Source organism: Haliotis asinina, chromosome 4, assembly GCF_037392515.1.
Source record: "Haliotis asinina isolate JCU_RB_2024 chromosome 4, JCU_Hal_asi_v2, whole genome shotgun sequence".
In the NCBI taxonomy this organism is placed as follows: Eukaryota; Metazoa; Mollusca; class Gastropoda; order Lepetellida; family Haliotidae; genus Haliotis; species Haliotis asinina.
In genome coordinates, this window is record NC_090283.1 from 78,109,029 (window position 1) to 78,132,527 (window position 23,499).

The 23,499-nt window shown below is 41.2% G+C and overlaps 2 protein-coding genes across 2 annotated transcripts; both read left to right on the forward strand.

The window, feature by feature from the left end:
- The first annotated feature begins 560 nt into the window (after positions 1-560).
- On the forward strand, positions 561-10,051 carry LOC137281935 (regucalcin-like). The gene is made up of 6 exons (XM_067813661.1): positions 561-735; positions 1,999-2,151; positions 2,492-2,506; positions 2,930-3,160; positions 7,444-7,587; positions 9,677-10,051. Exons 1-6 carry the CDS (start codon positions 561-563, stop codon positions 9,880-9,882), a joined length of 924 nt encoding a protein of 307 aa, XP_067669762.1. The 3' UTR covers positions 9,883-10,051.
- A 10,952-nt stretch (positions 10,052-21,003) lies between these two features.
- Positions 21,004-22,487, forward strand: LOC137281163 (receptor-interacting serine/threonine-protein kinase 4-like). The gene is made up of 3 exons (XM_067812288.1): positions 21,004-21,544; positions 21,746-21,913; positions 22,078-22,487. The coding sequence occupies exons 1-3, from the start codon at positions 21,133-21,135 to the stop codon at positions 22,485-22,487; spliced, it is 990 nt and encodes a 329-aa protein (XP_067668389.1). The 5' UTR covers positions 21,004-21,132.
- Positions 22,488-23,499: the final 1,012 nt, after the last annotated feature.

Below are 23,499 nucleotides of genomic sequence, written 5' to 3' on the forward strand. Positions count from 1 at the left end.
GGACGACCCGCTAACAATACTCTGACCTGATAGACTCACCCTATCACGTGTCAGTTTGTAAGGGGACCATCCGTCCCGTGTTTGCATCACACATCAGAAGTAAGGCTGACAAGTGACAACAATACACGTAAATGCACATTTGGAAAGTTTATTTTGTAGCTTGTTTGTCAGACTGTGTTCCATCCGGGATTCGAACCCAGACCCTCAGAGTCATGCAGCTAATTATCAGCCATCTAACCCCCAAATCGATCGTACTGGAATAATGTAAAACATATTACATTTGACCTCTTTCTAAATGATATTTATCCGGGGTAGAATAGGTCTTCAACAACCCATGCTTGACATAAAAGGCGACTATGCTTGTCCTAAGAGGCGACTAATAGGTTCGGGTGGTCAGGCTCTCTGGCTTGGTTGACACATGTCATGGGTTCCCAGCTGTGCAGATCGATGCTCACGTTGTTGTTAAATGGACTGTCTGGTTCTGCCTTGATTATTTAAATGATACTGTGTATTCATCGTATGTTCATTCTCTCGTCATATCGTATTTTCTCCTTCAGATTATGTCAGAGAAGATTGATCTCGTAGTGAGGACTCGTGTTAACCATGGGGAGGCCCCCCACTGGGATGATACAACGCAGTGCCTGTACTACGTGGACATGTTTGCTAATGACGTCCACAGGTACAACGCCGTCACAGGAGAGAATAGCAAGTTGAAATTAGGGGATGAGTTTATCTCTGTTAAAAACTAGGTATCCCAATCTGCACGTTTGTTTATGTGTAACAAAGCTGCAGTTTTGTAACAATGGTCTGCACATAACAGAGTTTGTGCGAGATCAGCGAGTGCAATCAAAAGCATTGATTTTCACGAATAAAATTATACTATAACTCGCATCAGTGAGTTATTATTCAACGTCACATGAGCAATGTTTCAGGCATATCTATAGGAGGAATGAACCATGGCATGGACCTAAACCATCACTTCAGCCATTAGCAGATATTCATCCACAAGAAATATTCTACGATGAAACCAGTGTGTATAGCTAAATTGGCTTTGACAGCTTTTTGGACTTGCGTAAACCCCTAAGAGGATAATCATTCCAAAGGACACAGAACGAGTTGTAATTAACGACTGTATTTAAATAAAAACGACTGACTTACTGTATCACCGCATTTGCAGTCAAAGCACAATGGCAGAGCAAGTCCAGAAGTAACACCATTCAAGAGTGAGTGAGTGAGTGAGTCCGCACTTCGGTAATGTTTCGGCCATATAGTCACAAGAATGAAATAGCTGTAGCAAGGGAAGTAAACCATTGGCGAGTTATCAACATGTTAGTCCATAACTAAGCATGTCAAGTGATGAAAGATCAAGCAACACAATGGTCAAATAATATCATTAAAACATGAACTATGGAACACCAGTCACCAGAGCAGAACCATACAATTGAAGTGATTAAAGGAATAACACAAGTAAATATTCGCCCCTCAGCAACGCTAATCCAACTTCATACACAAGCTATGCGGTGTATGACCATCATACAAAATGCTAGTATTCAGGTAACTTGAGGGGTAATATGAAACAAGAGGATATACAATAGCTAGTTCTCATGATATAAACAAAACCAAGTTGCTATACAATTCTCAATCACGCATGATTATAATAGACTGAAGCAACTAAGGGAACTGCCTAGAACATTCCTGCATACTTTTTTAAACATAGGGCAAGCTTACGGAGCAAACCACTGGTTCCTACTGATTCTGTGATCGTGTGTGAGATGTACATTAGTGTTTTCTTTCACGATCAAAATGTCCATTTTTTTCTGTTTCACGTTTGTGATCAAAAACAATTTTCCGAGATATACCCAAGGTGCAAAATATCGGAACACATCTACACTTTGCACAACTTTGTATGTGTTGTGTTCAACATGTTTACATATTTAACATCTTTGAATGAGTAATCAGTCATGACATCATGTTTTGTTCCTGGAGACTCAGCGGCGACCGTCATCATCCCGCGCCAGAAGGGTGGCTTTTTGGTGAGTCGGCGGACAGACCTCGCCATCTTGGACTCTTGGGTCAATGGCAAGGTCATTAGCATTGCCAAGGTTGAGGTCGACCCTAAAATGCTCAATGACGGCAAAGTGGATTCTTCAGGTGAGGTGAGGTGAGTTCGTAGTTAACGTCACATCGGCAATATTCCAGCCATATCGTGACGAGAACATGTTTGATATTGAAATGAAATGTGCATATACTATAAAAACCTGTCGTCAAAGGACAGTAAAATAACTAGAATATCACAGTTATCATTTAAAACTAGTGTAGAAAGTTAAAACTAATATCACTATTTGGACAATACAACATAAAATACGGGCTATATATCACCAACCACTGAAGGTAGATCACCACACTAGGGACCATGGGGACTTACTGTACCTTTGCTTCCTGCATGGACCCTAGCTGGATTTACATCATCCCTTCGGTTGGGATTCTTCAGGTAGACTCTGGATTGGTAGGTTCATACATTCTTGTGTCTCGTTTTGGGACACCTCCCCTTTACGCGTCCCTAACCCCAGCCTAACCCTAACTTCCGGGGACCCGGAAAATGCAGTATACCCCTCGGTTTGAATATGTGGGTTAGTGTTGTTTGACAATTAGCAATGGCCACGTAGTCTTAGGGACACCAGGAACCTGTGTCCGAACCCAAGTGCTTTGTTAGCACCAGTTCCCTTCTTTTAGATTTCATTAAAGAGGAAACTCGGTTCACACGTCGCGATTTGCTAATTTAAAATGGTTTACAGACCCACCTTTTTAAGATAGTTTAAAGCTAAACGTACATGATCATACTGATATCCTGTCTTATAAACATAAAGTAGTATTTGACTTTACGTGAATCAAGCTATGCGAGAATAACCATGTAATACTTTCAACACAGGTTCGTGTTACTGTGGTAAAGATGACCTGGGTCCTGACCTTCTAAAGTGGCCGAAGTATCACGGTTCATTGTACAGCCTGGGTGCTGATGGGTACATCAAAAAACACCTAAGTAACATCAGCATCGGCAATGGCATGGACTGGACTGACGACAACACCATCATGTACTACATCGACTCTCTACCCAGGCAGATCTATGTGTTCAACTTTGACATTACAGCTGGGACAGTCAGTAAGTGGACTTGCAACACTGTAGCCACAGGTCGCAGAGTTGTGCAGTTCTGTCAAAACATTTAATTTTTTTTCAAAGCTGTACATGTCTGAACATATCCTATTAGGAATTAATATAATGACACTTTATAATTATATAACTTTAGAAATTAATCTAACGTTACGTCAAACATTATATAATATTTACTTAAATTAGGTAAAATGCTGCACTTCCTTGTTGATAACATCTTGTAGAATTATGACGTGAACAATTTGCACCAGAAGCCTGCATAGGCATCATTCTCCGACTTTTGCTAATGTGTGTCTTCAATCATACTGGTATAAACCTTGCTCCCGGTGACAAAATCGAAAAATCTGAACTTAAAATTAAGGAGATACACCATGCACAACGCGTCGGTGACTACAGAGATATGAAATAAGGAACAATGATTTCACTTTTCATAGTGACCTTTCTTTTCAAGTTGAGCGACATTCCAACATTTACGATACAAGGAGTAAGCTCCTTTCAACAAGACTTCAAGGTGTCCCACACAACTCTTGTTCAGAAGATGTTGCATCAAGGTTTCAAACTCCAACGCCTCAGAAAGGCACGGTAGGCGTCTTCAAGACAAATCAATATTTCACGAATGAGGGAAGGCGAGATACGGCGAGAATCAGTCAATAATAGCTCCAAGATGCACATAAAAATGTTGGAAAGAATGAGTGGGCGAGTTAAAACTTAACGTCACATCGGCAATATCGCAGCTATATCGTGAAGAGAGCAGTTCTTCAATGTTCAAATCAATAAATGTATAACGAAAACAACCTGTCATCAACGGAGAGAAAAGCTACTAGAATATCACCGCTCGTAAATTAAAACTAGTACGCTATCATAAAAATATACACCAAGACGACAGTACAGTCTAACAACGGGCTATAGATCACCAGCAACTGAAGGTTGATCACTATACTTAAGACCATGGGGACTTACAGTACCATTGCAACCCTTTGCTACCTGCGTGGACCCTAGCAGGATTTACATCATAACTTTTGCAGCCGGCGATTGTGGACAATAATTAAAATCACAAAAATCCTAGGTAAAAAATCTTGGTAAGTTTGACAATTACGTGGATCGTCTAAGGACTTACATACCCTCTCAGGAAGACAATATTTTAACAATACTTTGTTACGAGAGTGTGTTTTCTGTAATTTGTATTATCACTGATTAAGCGATAGTTATCACTGGGTTACAATATTTAAGGTTTTGAGGGATAGTTATTATGGATCACATTTCGTATCACGGCAATAGTATTTTAGCAGCAGACCTTCTTTTTTAGTGCTCCAACTACCTGACCTTGGCTAGCTATTGTTTACTTCATCTCGCGGAGGCTGTTCGGGAACGTTCTGACTAAAGGAAGACATGGTCGCGGTTTGCTGAAATATGCTCGACTTTGTGCCGTGCATATGAAGGCTGGCTGTGTTGAAAAAAAAGAGATCACACACTGACTTACACTTAGAAGGATTCTGGAGTTCTGCCTCTGCCTACCATCGACTGTCAGAAACACCCGACCCACAAACTACATCCAAGACTCGACGCCTGACTGCTCACTGTTGAAACAAGCTTCATTTACAATTTTTGCTCTCTCAGATAATAACTAATAATAATAATAACTGTTATTTCCAGCTACATGCAGCAGCTCAATGGTGCTTTAGAAGCTGGAAATCACTTGGTTACAAATTAAACAGAAGATTAGAAAAAAAAAATGGTTTCGGTTTTCTCTCAAACGTCACTGATCCTGATGTCATGGGGCCACATTCCACATGGTGGGAGCTGCTACTGAGAATGCTCGATCTCCAGGCTTTGTTGATGTTGATGGAACAACCAGCTGCTCCATCTGAGCAGAACGTAAGGATCTGGATGGGTGGTAGACCGATAGCAGGTCCTTTAACTAGGTATGCGATACCTCTAAAAAGAGAACGTTTTACGTCTAGGGGAGTAACTTGAAACTGATCCGATGTCTAATGGGCAAACAGTGTAAATCCCTGAGAATTGACGTAATGTAACATTCCCTTTTGGTTCTGGTGACCAAGCGAACAACCTTGTTCAGATCTCTGTGCAAGTGACAGATTACTCCAGGCCCAAACACTAGGGAGTTGAAGTAATCGAGTCTGCTTGGTCCTTGAGACTTAATAAAACTTTTACAAGTTTCATTTTCAAGGTAGTTTCCTGCTTTGGCTGTGTTCAGTGTCTGATATTTGCCAGACAGGATAACGCCCAGTTGTCTGACAGTTGTAGCTGGAGCAACACAGATCTTGTCCACAGACAAGTTAATGGTAACTGGAATCTTGGAGAGCTGTTTTTGAATTCTGTTTTGTCCTTGTTTAGTTCCAGATAGTTCGCAGACATCCAATCATGAATGTTGCTTATGCAGTCTTGTATGCGGCGGATTCCTGTGCTAGCATCTCATGGCCTAAACGCCACATACAACTGCTGATCGTCGGTGTATCCATGGAAATCCAAAGAGTGATATCTTGACGTTCCAAAGTGGCTTGATACAGCAGTTGATCAAAACAGGACCTAACACGGATCCATCATTGAATGCATGTTCGTGCTGTCAAACAGCGAGTGTACTGGGCTCTGCAAACTTCATGAAATTTCACTGTGCTATTCACTTCCAACGGATGAGAAAATTACATCTACTTCTTCAGAATTGTCAGTGGAATCTGGACTTTCATCCACATTTTACGGTTTAGAAATGTGGACTGTGCTAATATTTTCTATTCATTTGTGTACCTTCATTGAAAACAGTTCACCTATGTTTTATCACCCAAGGTAGAGCAACTCACTGCATACAATGGAAGCCAGTCAGCAACCATCAAAACTGAGACGGATCAACCACCCTCGCAATCATTCTGTTGGTGAGGGAAAAGCCATAATCTTCAGAAACTCTGTTAAGGTTAAGGTATGTCCTGTAAAATTCACTGTCATTCATTTGAGAGAAAGAAGATACGGGTCCTACAATAAGTCTTACTGTTTAGATGTGTGCATATACAGGCTACCTCCATCCAAAGCGAATGGCTTCCGCTTCTGTCAGTTCTATGATGAACTTTCATTAGCTTCAGAAACTACCTCACATCACAACTTACTGATCTTGGGACATTTCAATGTGCACTTTGATCAACATGATTTCTCATGCCAGAAGTCAAGACGTTAGTAAAGTTGTTTGACAATCACGACTTTACCAGCAAGTTAACGGCCCTACCCACAATAACGGGCACAAAATGGGTAAGTTTATTGTCAGCAGCACGACAGACAAATGTCCGAGAATTTCTTCATTCCATTTACGATGTCTGTCCTAAAACTTCATACCTGTGAAAATAGTCGTATTGTGAAGCAATTTGAGGAAAATTGACCATTGCCATTTAGGGATGGCCTAATTTCAGTGCTTATTAGTCCCAGCTTCCTCCTTAGATGACTTGTGTCACGCCTATAACGACACGCCAACAGGACTGTTAGACAAACATGCCTCGTGTGCCATGAAGAAGATCTTCCCTAGATCTACGTCTCACTGGTACAACGAGGGTGTTGTCTGTGCTAAGAACCACAGACGAAAGGCTGAACTTCTAAGGAGAAAGTCGAAGTTATAAGTACATCGGCAAATATACAAACATGTAAGAACACTTACACCATGCAAATTAGAAAATCCAAATCTGACTACTGCCATGCGAAGATAAAGGAGGGTAGAAGTGATGCTATTGCTCTGTATGACTATGTCTTTTCGATGGAAGTTTTCCATGCACAGAACATGACGTGACCGGTCAACTGACAGAACAGGATCCATTCTACCATCAGTCTAGGTGAAATCAGTGTCAGAGTGGTGCATTGGGCCAAAGACCACTATGCCAGGAACCATTGTCCTCAACCACAAGAAACTCCCCTCAGCCGTCCCGTCGTAACCAGTGGCAAACAGAATGCCGAGTTTGACCGTTTTTCACGATAGGAAGGGAGCTGAGGACCTTTTCACCCGTGGTTAACACGGAGGAACAGCTATTGTCATTACTCAGCATGGAGCCATATAACAAACTGGACATTTACAAATAGGTATACATTATAACACCTGTCGTCAAAGGTCGGTAAAACAACTAGACTATCACATGTAGAATTAACACTAGCTTGTACAGTTGAAACTAATAGCATTTTTTGGACAATACCTAATACAAAAACAGGCTATAGATCGCCAACAACTGAAGGTAGATCACTACCCTCAGGATCTTCTATCAAGTAACGATACTGTTTTGTTTCAGGCAATAAGAGAACTGTAGCAGACTTCAGCTGTGCTGCAATCCCAGATATGGGGTTTCCTGATGGAATGGTCATTGACACAGAGGGAAAATTATGGGTAGCCTGTTGTGACGCTGGGAAAGTTGCCCGACTCGATCCCGAGACAGGTGAGGGCAAGCATACCGAAGTGATGAATGGTGTCCCGGTATTGTTGTAATACGATTTGATCTCATTTTGAAATGATTTATTCATATGAAACCAGTCCTAAAAATATAACAAGTTTGTTCTCATCTATACTCATGCTATACGTCTTTTGGCACACTTTCTGTCTGTATGCGTCTGTTCCACTCCAGTCTCATAATAGAAGCATACTTGATCAATGCGAACCGATGGATTTAGCGTTAATGCCTTGGCAGAATGACTCACGTATGAACGCAACCAACTTTATCTTTTGTATACCTGTAGGTACAAGAGGTATGTAATGCCCAAAATGTCACTGGTAGATTCTTTAACTAAAGTACTTCAAGTCATCAGTGCATTCTAATTTGACTTTTTATCATATTTTACACACATAACTGTAATCGATAGGAGAACGGATGTTCTTGCAGGATACGGAGACTTGTTATAAATGGTTAACGACCTCATAACAAAAGTCAGGGACTCTATCCACCATAGAAACATCGTCCCAGTTGAAGGTCTGTTTGAAACCATATATCTGAAGAGCCTATTACAGATGTTACCGTTGCAGTATTTTCATTAATTTACGCTTATTGTGCATACTTGTATGAGGTTTAAAATGGTCTGATCGTCTGCATCAATACAATTGTGATGCACAGTCTGCAACAAGGAAGGAAAATCAAGTGCTATGCTCAGTTTATTGGTGAATGATGTAAGAATTCGAGAATGTGAGAATCTTTCGAGGGAGGAGGAATCCCATTCTCTTCCCACAGAGGTTACTGACGTCATGTCTTCTCACGTAATCTCTGTTCTAACACGGTCAAATTTCCCGGTTCTCGTAAAATCCTTCGGCGGCAAAAATCGCAACACGAATTATCTCCCTTTCTATGCAATAAGAAAATGTTTTACATTTCGGTATTTCATGTGAGGAGAGAATGGAGGAATCCAAGGTCTTGTCAGTGTTGACAAATTCTTTAGGGCTACACCCGAAAACTGATGAGAAGTTGTCATTCTTGTGTAAGTTTATTCAAGGAGGTTGACCACGCCAAAGTCTTCTTAAAGATTGTGAGAAACCTTCTAAACTTTACCTGCCCGGTTCAGACTACTCCTTAGGCTCTACAACCATGGCAGCAAATTACAGACTGGCATCTGCGGCGATGTTGATGTTGAACCCTTCAGCAAGAGGGTTTTAGTGGCTTTGAATGTCAACACTCAAGGCGTTGGTCGACTTCGCCCTAGTTGTCCATCCAAACCGCCTGATATAGAAGCTTGAGATGTGCGATAAGAAAAGGGAAAACGCTTTGCCACTGATACAATGCTTCATAAAAAGAGACTCCCTGTTCAAACGAGGTGACTGGGTAAGAACCTCCTGACCAGCGCATAATCATAAATTGAGTTCTTCTCACAAATTGAGTTCTTTGGTGTGAGAACCAAAACAGATACAAATGCAGCTTGGCAAATATTCATATCTTCATTGTGAGTGAATGAGTTAATCTTAAACGTCACATCGGCAATACTGCAGTGATATCGTGACGAGAACATTCTTAACACAGAAAGACAATAATATCTCCTTTTCGATGGAATGCATGACGTGTTATTCACTCCAATCAAAGATTTTCCAAAGGTGTTCATTCTGCAGCTGATTTATATTCGGACTACCAGACCTAAATGGACACCTAGAGATCAAGTGTACCCGTGTGACTATTACTGTGACTGAAAGTTCTAAAGAGTTTCATATACTGGTTTAGGTTATATTTCAGGTTAATGTGATAAGAAATTCAGGCAAACCAGTCATCTGAATTCATTGTCACATGTACGCCATTTTTAATTAACCCTCACAAGTGCAGATGCAGAATGGAGTCGGCTGTACGGGTTCGTTTACTTTCCTTCTGTTGAAGATCCGGGTTAGCAATCATCTTCAACCACCAAGGCCAAACATGGGATTGGGTGGTCAGGTTTCTTGATGTATCTTGAATTACATTGATTTTTCATGAAGCAACAGACATGCACACACAGTGTAATCAATAATGTTGAGGATATCGTTTCGTTATTAACATAAATTGATGTTTTATCTGTCAGGAAAGGTGATCCGAACAGTGAGGTTCCCGTGTGAAAAGATAACGTCGTGTTGTTTCGGCGGGAAAGACTTCACCGACCTCTACGCCACGTCATCGCAGTTCCAAATGACCCCGGCACAACTGGAGAAAACACCACTGGCTGGGTCCATCTTCAAGGTCACTGGGCTTGGCGTCAGAGGTCGCAAAGCTAACTCATTCGCTGAATAAGCGTTTCTCGGTTCAGTCCACAACTTTCGAGAACCAAGCTCGTCCACTATTTGCAAATATGATATTAGTCTAATTCAGGTTCTTAACCTTAGTGTCCATCTACTCAAGACATGTCAAATGAGACGCAGGAATATGTTAACGATTTACAGGAATACAGCATTGTTTTACCATGGAGAACTATGGAGTTTTTATGTATATTTTGAAAACAAAATAGTCGTCCCCTCCTTTATGCAACAAAGGTACTTGAATTTCATGAAAAGCGTCAGCCCCATCCCCACATTGTCCTTAACACCGAACACGTTCACCCCTGAATATAATGTGCTGACGCTTCAGGCAGAGGCGGAGAGCTGTGGCAAAAACATACAACATTCAATGGACTGCGATTAGTACAAAACCACACTTTGACAACAAACACCGTTGAGTTGGTTCCTGGAAGACAAAAAAAAAAGATTACAGAATTAACTGATTCCAAAGCAGACATCCCCAAATCGAGATATACAGTAGAAGCTGTATTCCAACGGTAAGATGCACGAAACTCCTCGTTCAAAAGCCACATGTTATTCCGCCCCTGACAAATGGCTGTTGCCACATTCCGTATCCATCATGGAAAGAGGACTAATCGTTTTTTGTCATGTGTCACGTTTACTGATCAACTTTTGATTTTTTCTTTGGCGCTGTCATGTTTGGCGACAAGGGTCACTGAGCAACAAATGGGATATCACTCTGACACCCCGCTTTGTCCCGCTTGTCAAGCGTGTGAGTGGCTTACAGTGGAATAAGCCACAGGCGTATTCCTCAGTACAGTTCTCAAAGCAATTGAAGAACATATGCCATAACCAGGAAAACTTCATCAGAGTTTATGACTGGCAGGCAGACAGATCAGGTTGACACGCCATCGACTTCTTTCTAGCTGTCTATCCCAGCGGTCTGATGTAGAGGCTGGAGATGTATCAAGGTGGAAAGAAAAGGCAAAACGCTTTACCACTGAAATAATGCTTCATAAAATGAAACGTGTTTAAACAAGGTGACTGGGTACAAACCTGCAGACCAGTGCATAACCACAATTTGAGTTCTACTCTGTCCGAACCCAAACAGATCCAAAGGTCGCTTGGCAAATTTTCATACCCGCGTTGTGGTGGAGTGCATGACGTTTTATTCTCTCCAATCAGAGAATTTCCAAATGTGTTCATTCTACAGTTGATTAATAATAGGACTGCACGACCTAAACGAGCACCAAGACATCATGCCTACCCTTGTGACTATTACCGTGACTACTGACAGGGCATTAGTGAAATAATGTTCAAACAATCCTCAGAACCCTAAAAGTACAAATCCCATGTAAAGTTCCATTTGGGTTGGACTCAATAATGATTTCTGTGAACTTCAAAGCTGTATCTTCCACTACACTAAATCATAATCACGTGCTCCCTAAATGAGGACATAGGCCTGTGACAGCTCTGCTTGGATGAAATAGTGTAAGCTGTTTACGTGTTTTAAAAGCACATCCATCCAGAGATTAAACCTGACAACAATTTTAAGTATTTAGTGCTGTCAGTTTTGTCACCATGGCTCATGCTTATGAGGGCCAGCTATTTTCAGTCAGGTGACATTTGGTGCGGAATGGGGATTTGATGTGTTCCACTTTTTGTGCTCGAATATTGGACAGAACATGTGTTTTGTATTGTAGTTTTAAAGGCAAGACATTAACCGCATGTACATAGAATGTCTGTTGATAGCCTGGGTATTTTATTTTGTAAAACGAAATAGGGTTACTATAGGAGCTCAACTATATGGGAAAACATTTGGTGTGGTGTAACCTGTAATAAGGTTTCCTTTGCTTGGGCGCATTTAGAGAGAAACATCTTTATCCTTAGAAGCATACGATGGCCTAGCGGGATATAAAGTGGATTTGGGGTATAAGTAGGATCCGTTTAATTTGCTCACTCGCTTTTCAGCATGGAGGTTACACACAGAATGCTCTAAATAACAGACTAAATATCATGACAGCATCACAGATAAATACTGTAGGGTTAGCTGCACCATTAGCAGATGATTTGCTGCAGTTATCTCTGTGGCCGTGCCTGGTTTCTGGTTGTCACATGAACACGCATGCCTGTGAGTATCTGTTTCCCCGAGCTGACCCTTTGCCAAAATTTGTAGATATCCAAACTTGTCGCCTTCGTCGCTGTGCGCTACGCAGTACCCTTGCAATATGGCAACATCGGCAGTCGTATTTTTCAGTCTCGTGTTGTTGTGCGGTGTCCGGGACGTGTACACACGTGCCAGATTGAGAGATTTAGCTCAACAAGTGCGACAGTTAGCTGGAGAAGTCCACGCATGGCAGCTAACAGTTGCTGAGAGGGAGACTAAATTGACCACATCACATCATGATTCAAAGCAAGAAATAGCTAGCCTCAAAGAAGATTTCATGACACTGAACATGAGCTGTGTGAGGAGGCGAGACAATAAAGAACGTCATGTTCCAGAAACGTCACAGAAGTCATCGTCATTGCCGCAGATGTCATCCACCACTTTGCCATCGACGTATTTTCCAGAAGGTGAGCATTTGTGGCTGAATTGTAATTTGTTTCTGTCAACGTAAGAGTGTACAGAAATGTCATTGTAGCGTGTTTGATACGTTTGTTAACAGATGTGGTGTACTGGCAATGTCATCATAGGGTGTCCATGGCATGCAAGGGTAATGTGAACATGTCATGCATGTCAACAGAGGGTGTATTGCGTATAGTATCCTAGGTTTTACTGGCCATGACATCATAGGATGTACTGGGCTGGGGATGTACTTCAGTCCAGATATACTGTACCTTTATACACTGTGCCATCCCTCAATCAGGAGGTAGAGTAAGGTTGTGAGGTAATACTCAGCATCACATAAGCGCGGGTTCATTCACATCCTGACGAAAACAATTCAATTTATATCAAGATTACAATCAATACATTTGGGACATAAAAACCTGTCATCAAAGGGCAGTAAAATTAATAGGGTACCACAGCTCTTAATATAAAACTAGTACGCTAATATAAACAACCTATCAATATAGCCAACAGTATCAATATAAACACGAACTTGCGTGTCACAGCTCTTAATGTAAAATGTGTCATGAAATAATATAGTATAAATATGAAAACGGGCTATAGATGACCAACCACTACACGCTGATCACCATACTAGGAATGATAGGGACTTACAGTACTGTAGCTATCTGCATAGACTGGATTTATATCAACCCTTCAGGACCTGGCGATTATGGTCAAATTCAGCCCAAACTAAAATTCCCTTGAAAGTTTCGGCACTGACGTACCCTCTCAGGACAGGACGTAGAGATGGTGTCCTCACCTCTACTGCTGGTGTCCTCAAGCTTCATTTGTATTTATCGATGCCGAATATATCTGTTCAGTGTTAATGTTCTATAACTAGTTTTATAACAAATACGTAATGTACGGCTGGGTTTTTTTATCCATCAATGACATATTTTATAGCATCATATATAACTGTATAACTTTATCAAGTCACAATATGGCTGAAATACTGCCGGTGTGACTTACATAAAACTGACTCACTAATTTAGTACATCCATTGGTTCCCTGACTGCATTAAAATGATCGACAAGGGAAACTGAAAAGGAATTGTTACCAACAATATCTGTGATATTTTATGCATGCACATATTTCGTGAAATAAGTATCAATGTTCAGTGAGAGAGAGAGAGAGGGACCGACTGTTGGAGAGGGATACACGTAATATCGAAGCTGACACCACCACAGGAAAAGCCGAGACTGAACAGCGAGATAGCCTCCACTTTGCCACCAGGTTACAAAGTGCTGTCTTTGCTGATCTGCAGATTACAAATCTGTCTTGTTCCACATGAAGGAAAACGACATTCGGCAGAAGCCCGGTAGGGAGATATATGTATACACATCAGGACATCACTACAACATATGTTCAAGGTTGTTGCGAAGGACACTGAATGTGATTTAGACAACAGATTCTCTACAGCTGACTATGTTTTTCGCCTGCGTTTCAAGAATAATCCAAAAACTATCGTTGCATGTGTCGATACACAGGCTAAATATATACTTGAACTTGAAATCAACAATGATATGTGGTATAAGCAGCAAAAGAAAGCATTGTGAAATATTTATAAACCATATTTTATCATTAACAACGTTTCCACATTATTGCAAGTGACTAAAAGATATTACAGAGACAGTACAAATTCAAAGGACGTAGTGTGAAATGAGTTTACTTTTACATCACTTTTAGCAATATTCCAGAAATGTCAGTCTGGGAACACCAGAAAAGGGCTTCACATATTGCACCCATGTGGGAAATGAAACCCGGGTCTTCGGCGTGACAACCGGGGGCTTTACCCACTAGACTCCCACGCCGCCCCTTCGAGAGTAGTTGTTACATCAACAAAAACGGAGACAATAAAAATTGCCATCTCAATGTATCAATGGCGAAGTTTACAAAATACAATCGAGACTGAGCTTCCCGAGCAAGAATAGTCACCACATAATTGTTTTAATTTGAGATGTAACATTAGAAGAGAGGCAAGTATAAGTTACCGTAATATAGCCAGAGAAATGACTCCATCTCCTTGGGTCAGACTGTCGACGAAAACATGGATAGAGCTGTATTACCTCATAGAGGACCTGTGTCCAAATATAACTCGCCACTATCTTCAAATGAATACCACACAATGAATAACCCTGTCATGCGCCAAATGTTGGGTTTTGTTGTTTTTCGCTCTAGTATTTTAGTCTGATTTAACTGTTTATTGGTAAATCATTTACCATGAGAGTATATAAAATCCATTTCATCCGTAAAACGATTTTGCTGGCAAAGCGTTAGTCGAAAACTGTGTTATGTCTACATACTTACATGCTTTACATAACCTTTTGTGCAATATATTCTCTTTCAGACTGACCCAAGTAAGGATGACAGGATGATTCCGCCAAGGCCAGGAACGAAGGAAGAGTCTGATATTAACGGTAGGTGGGCAAGTCCAAACCTTCCCACAATGAACAGGGTAGTGGAGTAACCAAGTGGTTTTGATGCTCGCTCATGACGCCGAACACCCGAGTTCGAGGTACAGTGTGTGAAGCCTATTTCTTGTGTTCCTCAATGTAATCCTCTCAGGAGTACTACACTTGGCATAAGGATAAGTGATGAGGGGGATTCTTGAAATGTGCCTCTCAGGAGGGCAATAATGTCGTTTAAAGTACGTTACCTTGGGACTTTGAGTGAGTGAGTGAGTTAATATTTTACGTCACATCGGCATTATCTCAGCCATATCGTGACGAGAACATTTGCATGAAATATATGCATGGGGTAAAATCTGTCAACGAAGGACAGTAAAACAACTAGAATATCACAATTTCAATTAAAACTAGCATGGAAAGTTAAAACTAATAGCACTATTTAGACAATACAATATGAAAAACAGACTATAGATCGCCAACAACAGAAGGTAGATCACCACACTAGGGACCATGGGGACTTACAGTACCTTTGCTTCCTACATGGACCCTAGTTGGATTTACACCATCCCTTCAGCTGCTGGCGATTGTACGAAAATTTAACCAAAATGAAAAGAACATGAATACTACGATTAAAAACCTGGTAGACTTAAATTTACTGTGAATGTTTGTGGACTTACGTACCCTCTCAGGAGGACAATAATTTTACAATACTTCAACCCCCTTTGAGGGTACAGCCATCAACAATTCAAGTTACTAATCTAAACTACCAATAATTACAATGCAACTATCTACAGAACATAATAATCAGAATTCATTCATGAAATCAATTTCTTTTAAAAATCCAATAATTAAATGAGCACTAACTGTGTTAAAAAGATCTGACATTGCTTTTAAATTAAAATATTTATCCCTTGTGATGGAGAATTCAACACAGTCAAGCAGGATATGCTTGACAGTGGTTCTCTCATCACAAGGGATGCAAAATGGAGAATCCTCACCTTTAAGCAAATATTTATGGGTATATCTCGTGTGGCCAATACGACATTGTCTTAAAATAACCTCTTCAAATCTGGACTGACGACCCAAGTAGGTGTAACCAATATAAGGTTTTATTTCATGTAATTTATTTATACCTACATGGGTGTCCCACTTCTTCTGCATCAGGTCATGGATATAAGATCTAATGTTAGCTTTGTAATCTGATTATGGAATAAGAAGAGGCGTCACAGATTTGTTGAGTGCTGCTTTAGCAGCAAGGTCAGCCAGTGTGTTACCAGAAATGCCTACGTGGCTGGGTAACCAACAGAAGACGATGTCGTATTGGTCAGTAGCAAGATCATTATACAGTTCAATAAATTCTATTAAAAGTGGATGTTTACAAGAAATATTTGTAATAGCCTGAGGACAAGAAAGAGAGTCTGAATAAATTATATATGGTTTACGTTTCGGGTGTCTTTGAATATGTTTAAGAGCTGTTAATATGGCGTTAGCTTCTGCAGTAAAATTAGAACTATTATCTGGTAATCTAGAAGATATTGTTCTGGATCCAATGACAGTAGCACAAGCCACTGCACCATCATCCTTGGACCCATCTGTAAATAAGGATTTATAATTGCTATATTTATGTTTCAATTGGTTATATTCTTGTTTATACTGTAATTGATTGGTTTCTGATTTTTTAAATGTACTTAATGTTAGGTCAATTTGTGGCCTAACCAACTGCCAAGGAGGAGAAGAAAGAAGACGGGAGGGAGCTATATTTTCCACCTCAATGCTAGAAGCAGCAAGAAATGACTTAATTCTGAGCCCAAGAGGCGGAAGAAGGGAAGACGTTTTGTTATACAAATCCTCATTGAGAGGATTAAGGACACAATTAAATGCGGTATTAGACTCATTAGATGCTAATTTTGTAATGCATTGTAAAGATAGTGTGATACAACGTAAGTTGAGAGAAGGCTCATCAGCTTCGACATATAGACTGTCAATAGGAGAGGTTCTAAAAGAACCGAGACAAAGTCTTAGGCCTTGGTGGTGAACAGGATCAAGTAGTTTTAGGCTGCTTTGACAAGCTCCACCATATACGATGGAGCCGTAATCAAGTTTAGATCGCAACAGTGATCTATATAAGTGAAGGAGGGTAGTTTGATCGAATCCCCATTTTGAATTTGAAACAACCTTTGATAAATCGAGTGCCTTCAGGCATTTGGCTTTAAGGGATTTAATATGCGGCAAAAAGGTCAAATGTGAGTTGAAAATAAGTCCCAAGAACCTGGCCACCTTGACCACTTTGATTGGAGTACCACTGAGATATAGATCTGGGTCTTTATGGGGTTTGCATTTACGACAGAAGTGTATACAATTGGTTTTTGATTTAGAAAATCTGAAGCCGTTTTCAAGACACCATTTATCTATTTTGTTTAAACACTGTTGCAGTTGCCGTTCAATAGTATGCATATTTTTACCACGACAAGAAATATTAAAATCATCCATAAATAAAGATCCATCTATTAAATCATTTAAAACGTTAGATAGACTGTTGATCTTGATGCTAAAAAGTGTGACTGACAAAATACTGCCTTGTGGAACACCCTGATCCTGATTGTAATGATCAGACAGGGTAGAACCCACACGGACTTGAAATTGCCTGTTATTTAAAAAGTTGTCTATGAATTGAGGCAAACGACCTCGCAAACCGAATCCATGTAAATCTCTTAAAATGCCATATTTCCAGGTTGTGTCATATGCGTTCTCAAGATCAAAAAAGATAGACACAGCATGTTGTTTTTTAATTAGTGCATTTTTAACAAATGATTCTAAACGCACTAAGTGATCGACAGTACTTCTGTTTTTGCGGAAACCACACTGTATATCAGTTATAAGATTATTTGTTTCCAAGTACCAAACTAGTCGATTATTTATTATGCTTTCCATGGTCTTGCAAACACAGCTAGCTAACGAAATCGGACGATAATTAGATGGATAAGTATGATCACGTCCAGGTTTAGGTATTAGTACTATTATAGCGTCATGCCATGAAGAAGGAAATTTACCTGAAGTCCAAATATTATCAAAAATGCATAAGAGCGTCTCTAAACAGGATTCCGGTAAGTGCTTCAGGAGTTGATAATGTATGTTATCAGCTCCAGTAGCAGTGTCATGAGCTTGATCAAGAGCAGTATGGAGTTCATGAATAGAAAATGTTTCATTATAATCCTCCCCATTATCAGAATTGAAATTAATAGTTTTCTTTTGTTGTTGTTTTTGATACTGCTGGAATTTAGGTACATAATTAGAAGAGGAAGAGTGTTTAGCGAGGGTTTCATCCAGTTTATTCGCAATATCTGATTTATCTGTAAGTAACTGATCTCCGTGTTTAAGATGATGGACAGTAGATTTAGTACCCTTACCTTTAATTTTCTGGACCATGTTCCATACCTTGGACATGGGTGTCCGAGAATTTATTTTGGATACATAATTTTGCCAAGATTGGCGTTTGTTCTGTTTAAAAGTACGCCTCGCTTTAGCATTTAAAATCTTAAATTTATTTAAATTATGCACCATAGGATGGCGACGGAAATAATGTTCTGCCTTTTTCCTTGCCTTCCTAGCTTGTTTGCACTCATCGTTGAACCATGGTTTTCGAATATGTGGAACTGCAGAGGACTTTGGTATACACTCATCAGCTATGGAATTCAGTTCATCAGAAAAGCACTTAATAGCATCAGGAACGTCAATAAAACGTTCGGGTTTAAGTTTTTCAGCACACAGTGTTTCATATAAAGCCCAGTTAGCCTTTTTAAAATTTCGTCTTGATGATGGAGGAACATCGGATAGAGTTACAGCTTTTAATACAGTAGGAAAATGGTCACTTCCACACAGGTCATCGTGGACTGACCATTCGAATTCATTTAGTAGTTCTGAATTTATCAATGACAAGTCAAGACCATAATAGGTCCCTGACCCAGGGTGTAAATATGTGCTGGAACCATCATTATAAATACATAAATCATTGTCAGAACAAAAGTCCTCCAACAATTTACCTTTAGCGTTTGTAGTTACACTACCCCAGAGTGGGTTGTGCCCATTTAAATCTCCCATTATAATACAGGGCTTCGGGAGTTGGTCATACAGGGCTTGGAGATCAGTTTTGGCAAACGTCGAGCATATAGAGTGAGCACAGTGTAAACACTACATGTAAAGTAATTCTCACTGCAACAGCCTGCATATTAGTATTAAGTGAAACAGGGCTTTGAAAAACGTTTTGTCTGACTAGAATGGATGATCCGCCAGTGGCCCTATCACCCGGAGGTGAAAAACAATGATATGCATTACAATGACGAAGGTCAAATGTATCTGTCTGTTTTAAATATGTCTCTTGGAGACATATCGCTGAAGGTGGAAAATCTTGGACTAATAGCTGTAATTCATGTAAATTAGTCCTCAATCCTCTGCAGTTCCACTGTACAATATTATTGGAATAAACTATCTTTTGGGGGGATTTATTGGGGATCTACCCCGCACTCTTTTTGAGGGCGACAAGCTATGTGCCCTAGAATGGACGTTTTCAGAAACGTCCATGTCTTCAAGAGACCCATATTTATTGAACAATTGAATTTTGTTCTGTGACCCTTTAGGAGCTCTGCCACTTTGTTGTTTTGAAGCATCAGGCTTTGGCTTCGGTTTACTTTTCACCGTTTGTTGACTATCAGCTGTCGATTGAGACTTTGAGTGTGACTGAGATGATGATTTGTTATCAGAAGAAGACTTTGAGGTACTAGGAAGTGATTCCTGAGTCTGTGATGATATAGCAGGGTACAAAAGCTGTGGAGAATCGCAATTTACCCAAGTCAAGGTAGTTTAGCAGCCTGTGGTTGACGTAGTTTTAGAGTTAGATCCCGATGATGTGTTTGCTACTCTAGCATAACTTTCTGGAAGATCAGGTCTCTTTACCATTTTTGTGGCCTCGGGAAAAGAGATATTTTGAGTAAATTTGATTCTTTTGATCTCCATTTGCTCTTTCCAAACAGGACATTGCTTAGAAAATGAAGAATGATCGCCTGAGGAATTGATGCATTTTGTAGAATCACTGTCACAATCGTCTGTTGTGTGTGTCTTCTCACCACAGTGATCACACACAACAGACAATGTGCAGGTATTTACTCCGTGTCCATATTTCTGGCACTTAAAACACCTTAGCGGGTTGGGGATGTATGTATCAACTGGAATGTTACAGTAGCCTGCCTTCACTGATTTGGGTGCATTTGGAGATGAAAAAGTAAACAGGTACGTATTCATTTTGATGGTTTCGTTGTTTCTCCGAGTTGAAAAGCGCTTGACATAGAGCACACCTTGATCCTTCATTTCAGATCCTATATCAAGGTCCGACATATCATCAGACAATCGATCACGATCTCTCAAAATACCTTTACTCGTGTTCAAGGTCTTGTGAGCAGAGACCGTGACCGGAATGCCCACGAAAGAGTTCATGTTCATCAAGTTCGTTGATTGTTGCTTTTTCCCGCATTCGACTAGCAGGGCACCCGAACGCAAGCGTCTAATGTTTTTCACCTCCCCAGCAATACCTTGAATACCCTTGGATACAGCAAAGGGGTTCAATCTCAATAACAACGAAACGTGGCCAATATTCAATCAATGCAGACGGTCTATGGTCAGTATCGACAGGGTCAATATCAAGTGGACGTTTTGTTTTTTTGGTTGAGGTTTCATACGCCATAGTTAGAGTAATATGGTTCATCATCCGAGCTCCCCACCCACCACGGAGTATCACAAGGACAATGCTAAAGCAAGCGGGCCTCCAGCTTGCAGCACCAAGGATACCCGGATGATATACTCCAGTAGAAGAATTACAAAGAATTAATCTACCAGATTGGCCCATGAACCACCGCCTTCTTGGCATAAGACTCTAGGCAAACTTCAGAACTTCAAATACATTCCTAAAACCAGAAAAGTCGATGAATAATTCAGCCAAGACCGAAATTAAAAAGTCCAAATACAATTTGTGCAATGACATATATATAAGCCATGCACAGGGATTGGCATGACCAGCCGATTGGTTGAATGGGGCCAATTCAACCACCCGTCTAGGTGAAGTAAGTGGTGTGTTGGGCAAATGGAAAGCAGTTAAAAGCCCAAATACCCTCAACCACCAGGTTCCCGTCCTCCACCGACACGGGACGCAACCCACGGCCTACAGGTTCCCCAATTTAGTCGCCTCTTACGACAAGCAATGGGGTGCTGTGGACACATTCTGCCCCGGGTCCACACGGGAGAAGAGCACTTAACATTACCCAGCACTTCAGACTTCATCCCGTCAATATATGGCTGGAAAATGCTGGATAGTGCATGTATTGGAAAGATATCCGGATTTGTACATAGTTTACTTCTTGTTCTAGCAACTCGATCATATGCAGACCTCGACCTCTACAACGCTAGCAGGGACGGTGACCTGGAAGCTGTTAGACGCATCCTGTCTGTGGGTCTTCCCAACGTCAACTGTAGGGTGGACGGCAGGACACCGATGATGGTGGCAGCATGGAACAGACACAGCGATGTAGTGGAACTCCTTGTGAAAGAAGATGCTAATGTGACACTTGTGGATGATCATAAGAACAACGTCCTTCACTATGCCTGTCGGGGAGGTGACATAGAGACGGTGGAGTTTGTCTTATCTCTAAACGCGGTGGGCATCAACAGTTAAGGATATAAGACCGGAACACCTTTGATGGTGGCCGCACAGCATGGACACAGGGAAGTAGTGGAGCTGCTTTTGAGGAACAGAGCAAATGCGTCATTTGTCGACGTTGTCGGTGACAACCTCCTGATTTGGGCCTGTGAGGGAGGAGACGTGGAGACGGTGAAACTGGTCATGTCTTTGAACATTGTGGACGTCAACAGTCACGGATGCAAGAGCAAGACACCAGTGATAGAGGCGGCTCAGCATGGACACAGAGATGTAGTGGAGCTGCTTGTGAAGAAAGGAGCTGATGTGACACAGGTCGACGACATCGGTGAGAACACGCTACACTGGGCCTGTGTAGGGCGAGACTTGGAGACGGTGAAGTTGTTGCTGTCTCTGAACATGGTGGACATCAACAGTCATGGATGGAGGAGCAGGACACCGGTGATGGTGGCGGCACAGTATGGACCCTCACAAGTTGTGGAGTTCCTTGAGCCGATGTGTCACTGGTTGACGGCGTCAAGGACAACATCCTTCACTACGCGTGTCGGGGAGGTGACAAGCAGACGGTCAAGCTTGTCCTATCACTGAACATTGTGGATATCAACAGTAGAGGGCAGAACAGCTTAACGCCTGTGATTGTGGCAGCACAGGGGAAACACAGAGATATATATGAACTCCTTGTGACGGAGGGAGATGACGTGTCTCTGGTCGACGATTCCCGTACAAACATCCTTCATTGGGCCTGTTTGGCAGGAGACTTGGGAACGGTGAAGCTGGTCCTCTCTCTCCATGCGGCGGACATCAACGCCCGTAGTGACTACGGCAACACGACGCTCGAAATAGCGAGATTCTGGGGACACCCTCAATGGGTGGATCTCCTGGTGTCAAGTGGTACGCAGTAAAGTCACACTAGGTCCATGTGGACAGTGCCGTTACTGACACAGCCATGTTATGTGATGTTCACTTTGTGTTTTTGTCAGTACGTTGTGTTGTAGGTGATTTTATTTTCTCTATAGTTTTGAACATATGTATTTGTTGTAAAACAACTTTCAGACATTTTGTCATTTGTTTTGTTTTGAAATTATCATGACCGTGGAAGACCATTGTTGACGAGATGATGTGTGTTGTATAAATACTGCTGATGACGTCACAACCAGTAGAGATGCGAAGGAGTTTCCCTGCTAAATAGAGCATCGATAATTCACTTGTACTGCTGGCTTTAGAACATATAGGTACAACACAAGTATTATTTATGAGTGATTTGGTTTAGTTTTAAGACTGGTGTCTGGTGTCATCGATCATCAATATTCCAGCTATATGGCGACGGTCTGTAAATAGTCGATTCTGGACCATGAGCATCGATCTGTGGAATCGGGAGCCGTTAACATGGCACATGACAACATAGGATGTGCTAAGGACATACAATGTTCTGGATATGTGACCACTTGGTGTACCGGCCATGACAACTTTGGATGTACTGATCATGACAGCATAGGGTGAGCTGCCTATCGCAACATACGATGTACTGTCCGTGACAGCATGGGATGTATCATCCATCACAGCATAAAGTGTTCTGTCTATCTGACCACTTGGTGTACCGCCCCTGACAACAGTGGTGTACTGGATATGTGACCACTTGGTTTGTTGGACATGACATCATTGGGTGTACTGGATGTGTGGGTACACGGTGTGCTGGCCATGACAACATAGTGTGTACTGGATATGGAAACATTGGCCGCTCTGCCGATGATAACAGGGACTGAACTGCGTTGTGTGGTACTTCAGTGCAGATATACTATTTCATGTTACCCCTGAATCAGTGAGGAGAGATAGCATTCCTTTTCAGTGGGTAACTAATGGTAATTCTATATGGAAATGTAATGATGTCCAGTTTAGAATGACCGCCATCGATGA

Bases quoted from the DNA above. Each gene is read 5' to 3' on its own strand.
- LOC137281935 (XM_067813661.1), top strand. From the start codon at position 561: ATGTCAGAGAAGATTGATCTCGTAGTGAGGACTCGTGTTAACCATGGG. The intron at 736-1,998 runs CTGTTAAAAACT...ACTCAGCGGCGA, and splicing joins ATTAGGGGATGAGTTTATCT to CCGTCATCATCCCGCGCCAG. The intron at 7,588-9,676 runs GTGAGGGCAAGC...TTTATCTGTCAG, and splicing joins CCGACTCGATCCCGAGACAG to GAAAGGTGATCCGAACAGTG.
- LOC137281163 (XM_067812288.1), top strand. From the start codon at position 21,133: ATGGGGTGCTGTGGACACATTCTGCCCCGGGTCCACACGGGAGAAGAG. The intron at 21,545-21,745 runs GTGACATAGAGA...CCTGTGAGGGAG, and splicing joins TCACTATGCCTGTCGGGGAG to GAGACGTGGAGACGGTGAAA. The intron at 21,914-22,077 runs GTGAGAACACGC...GAGTTCCTTGAG, and splicing joins GACACAGGTCGACGACATCG to CCGATGTGTCACTGGTTGAC.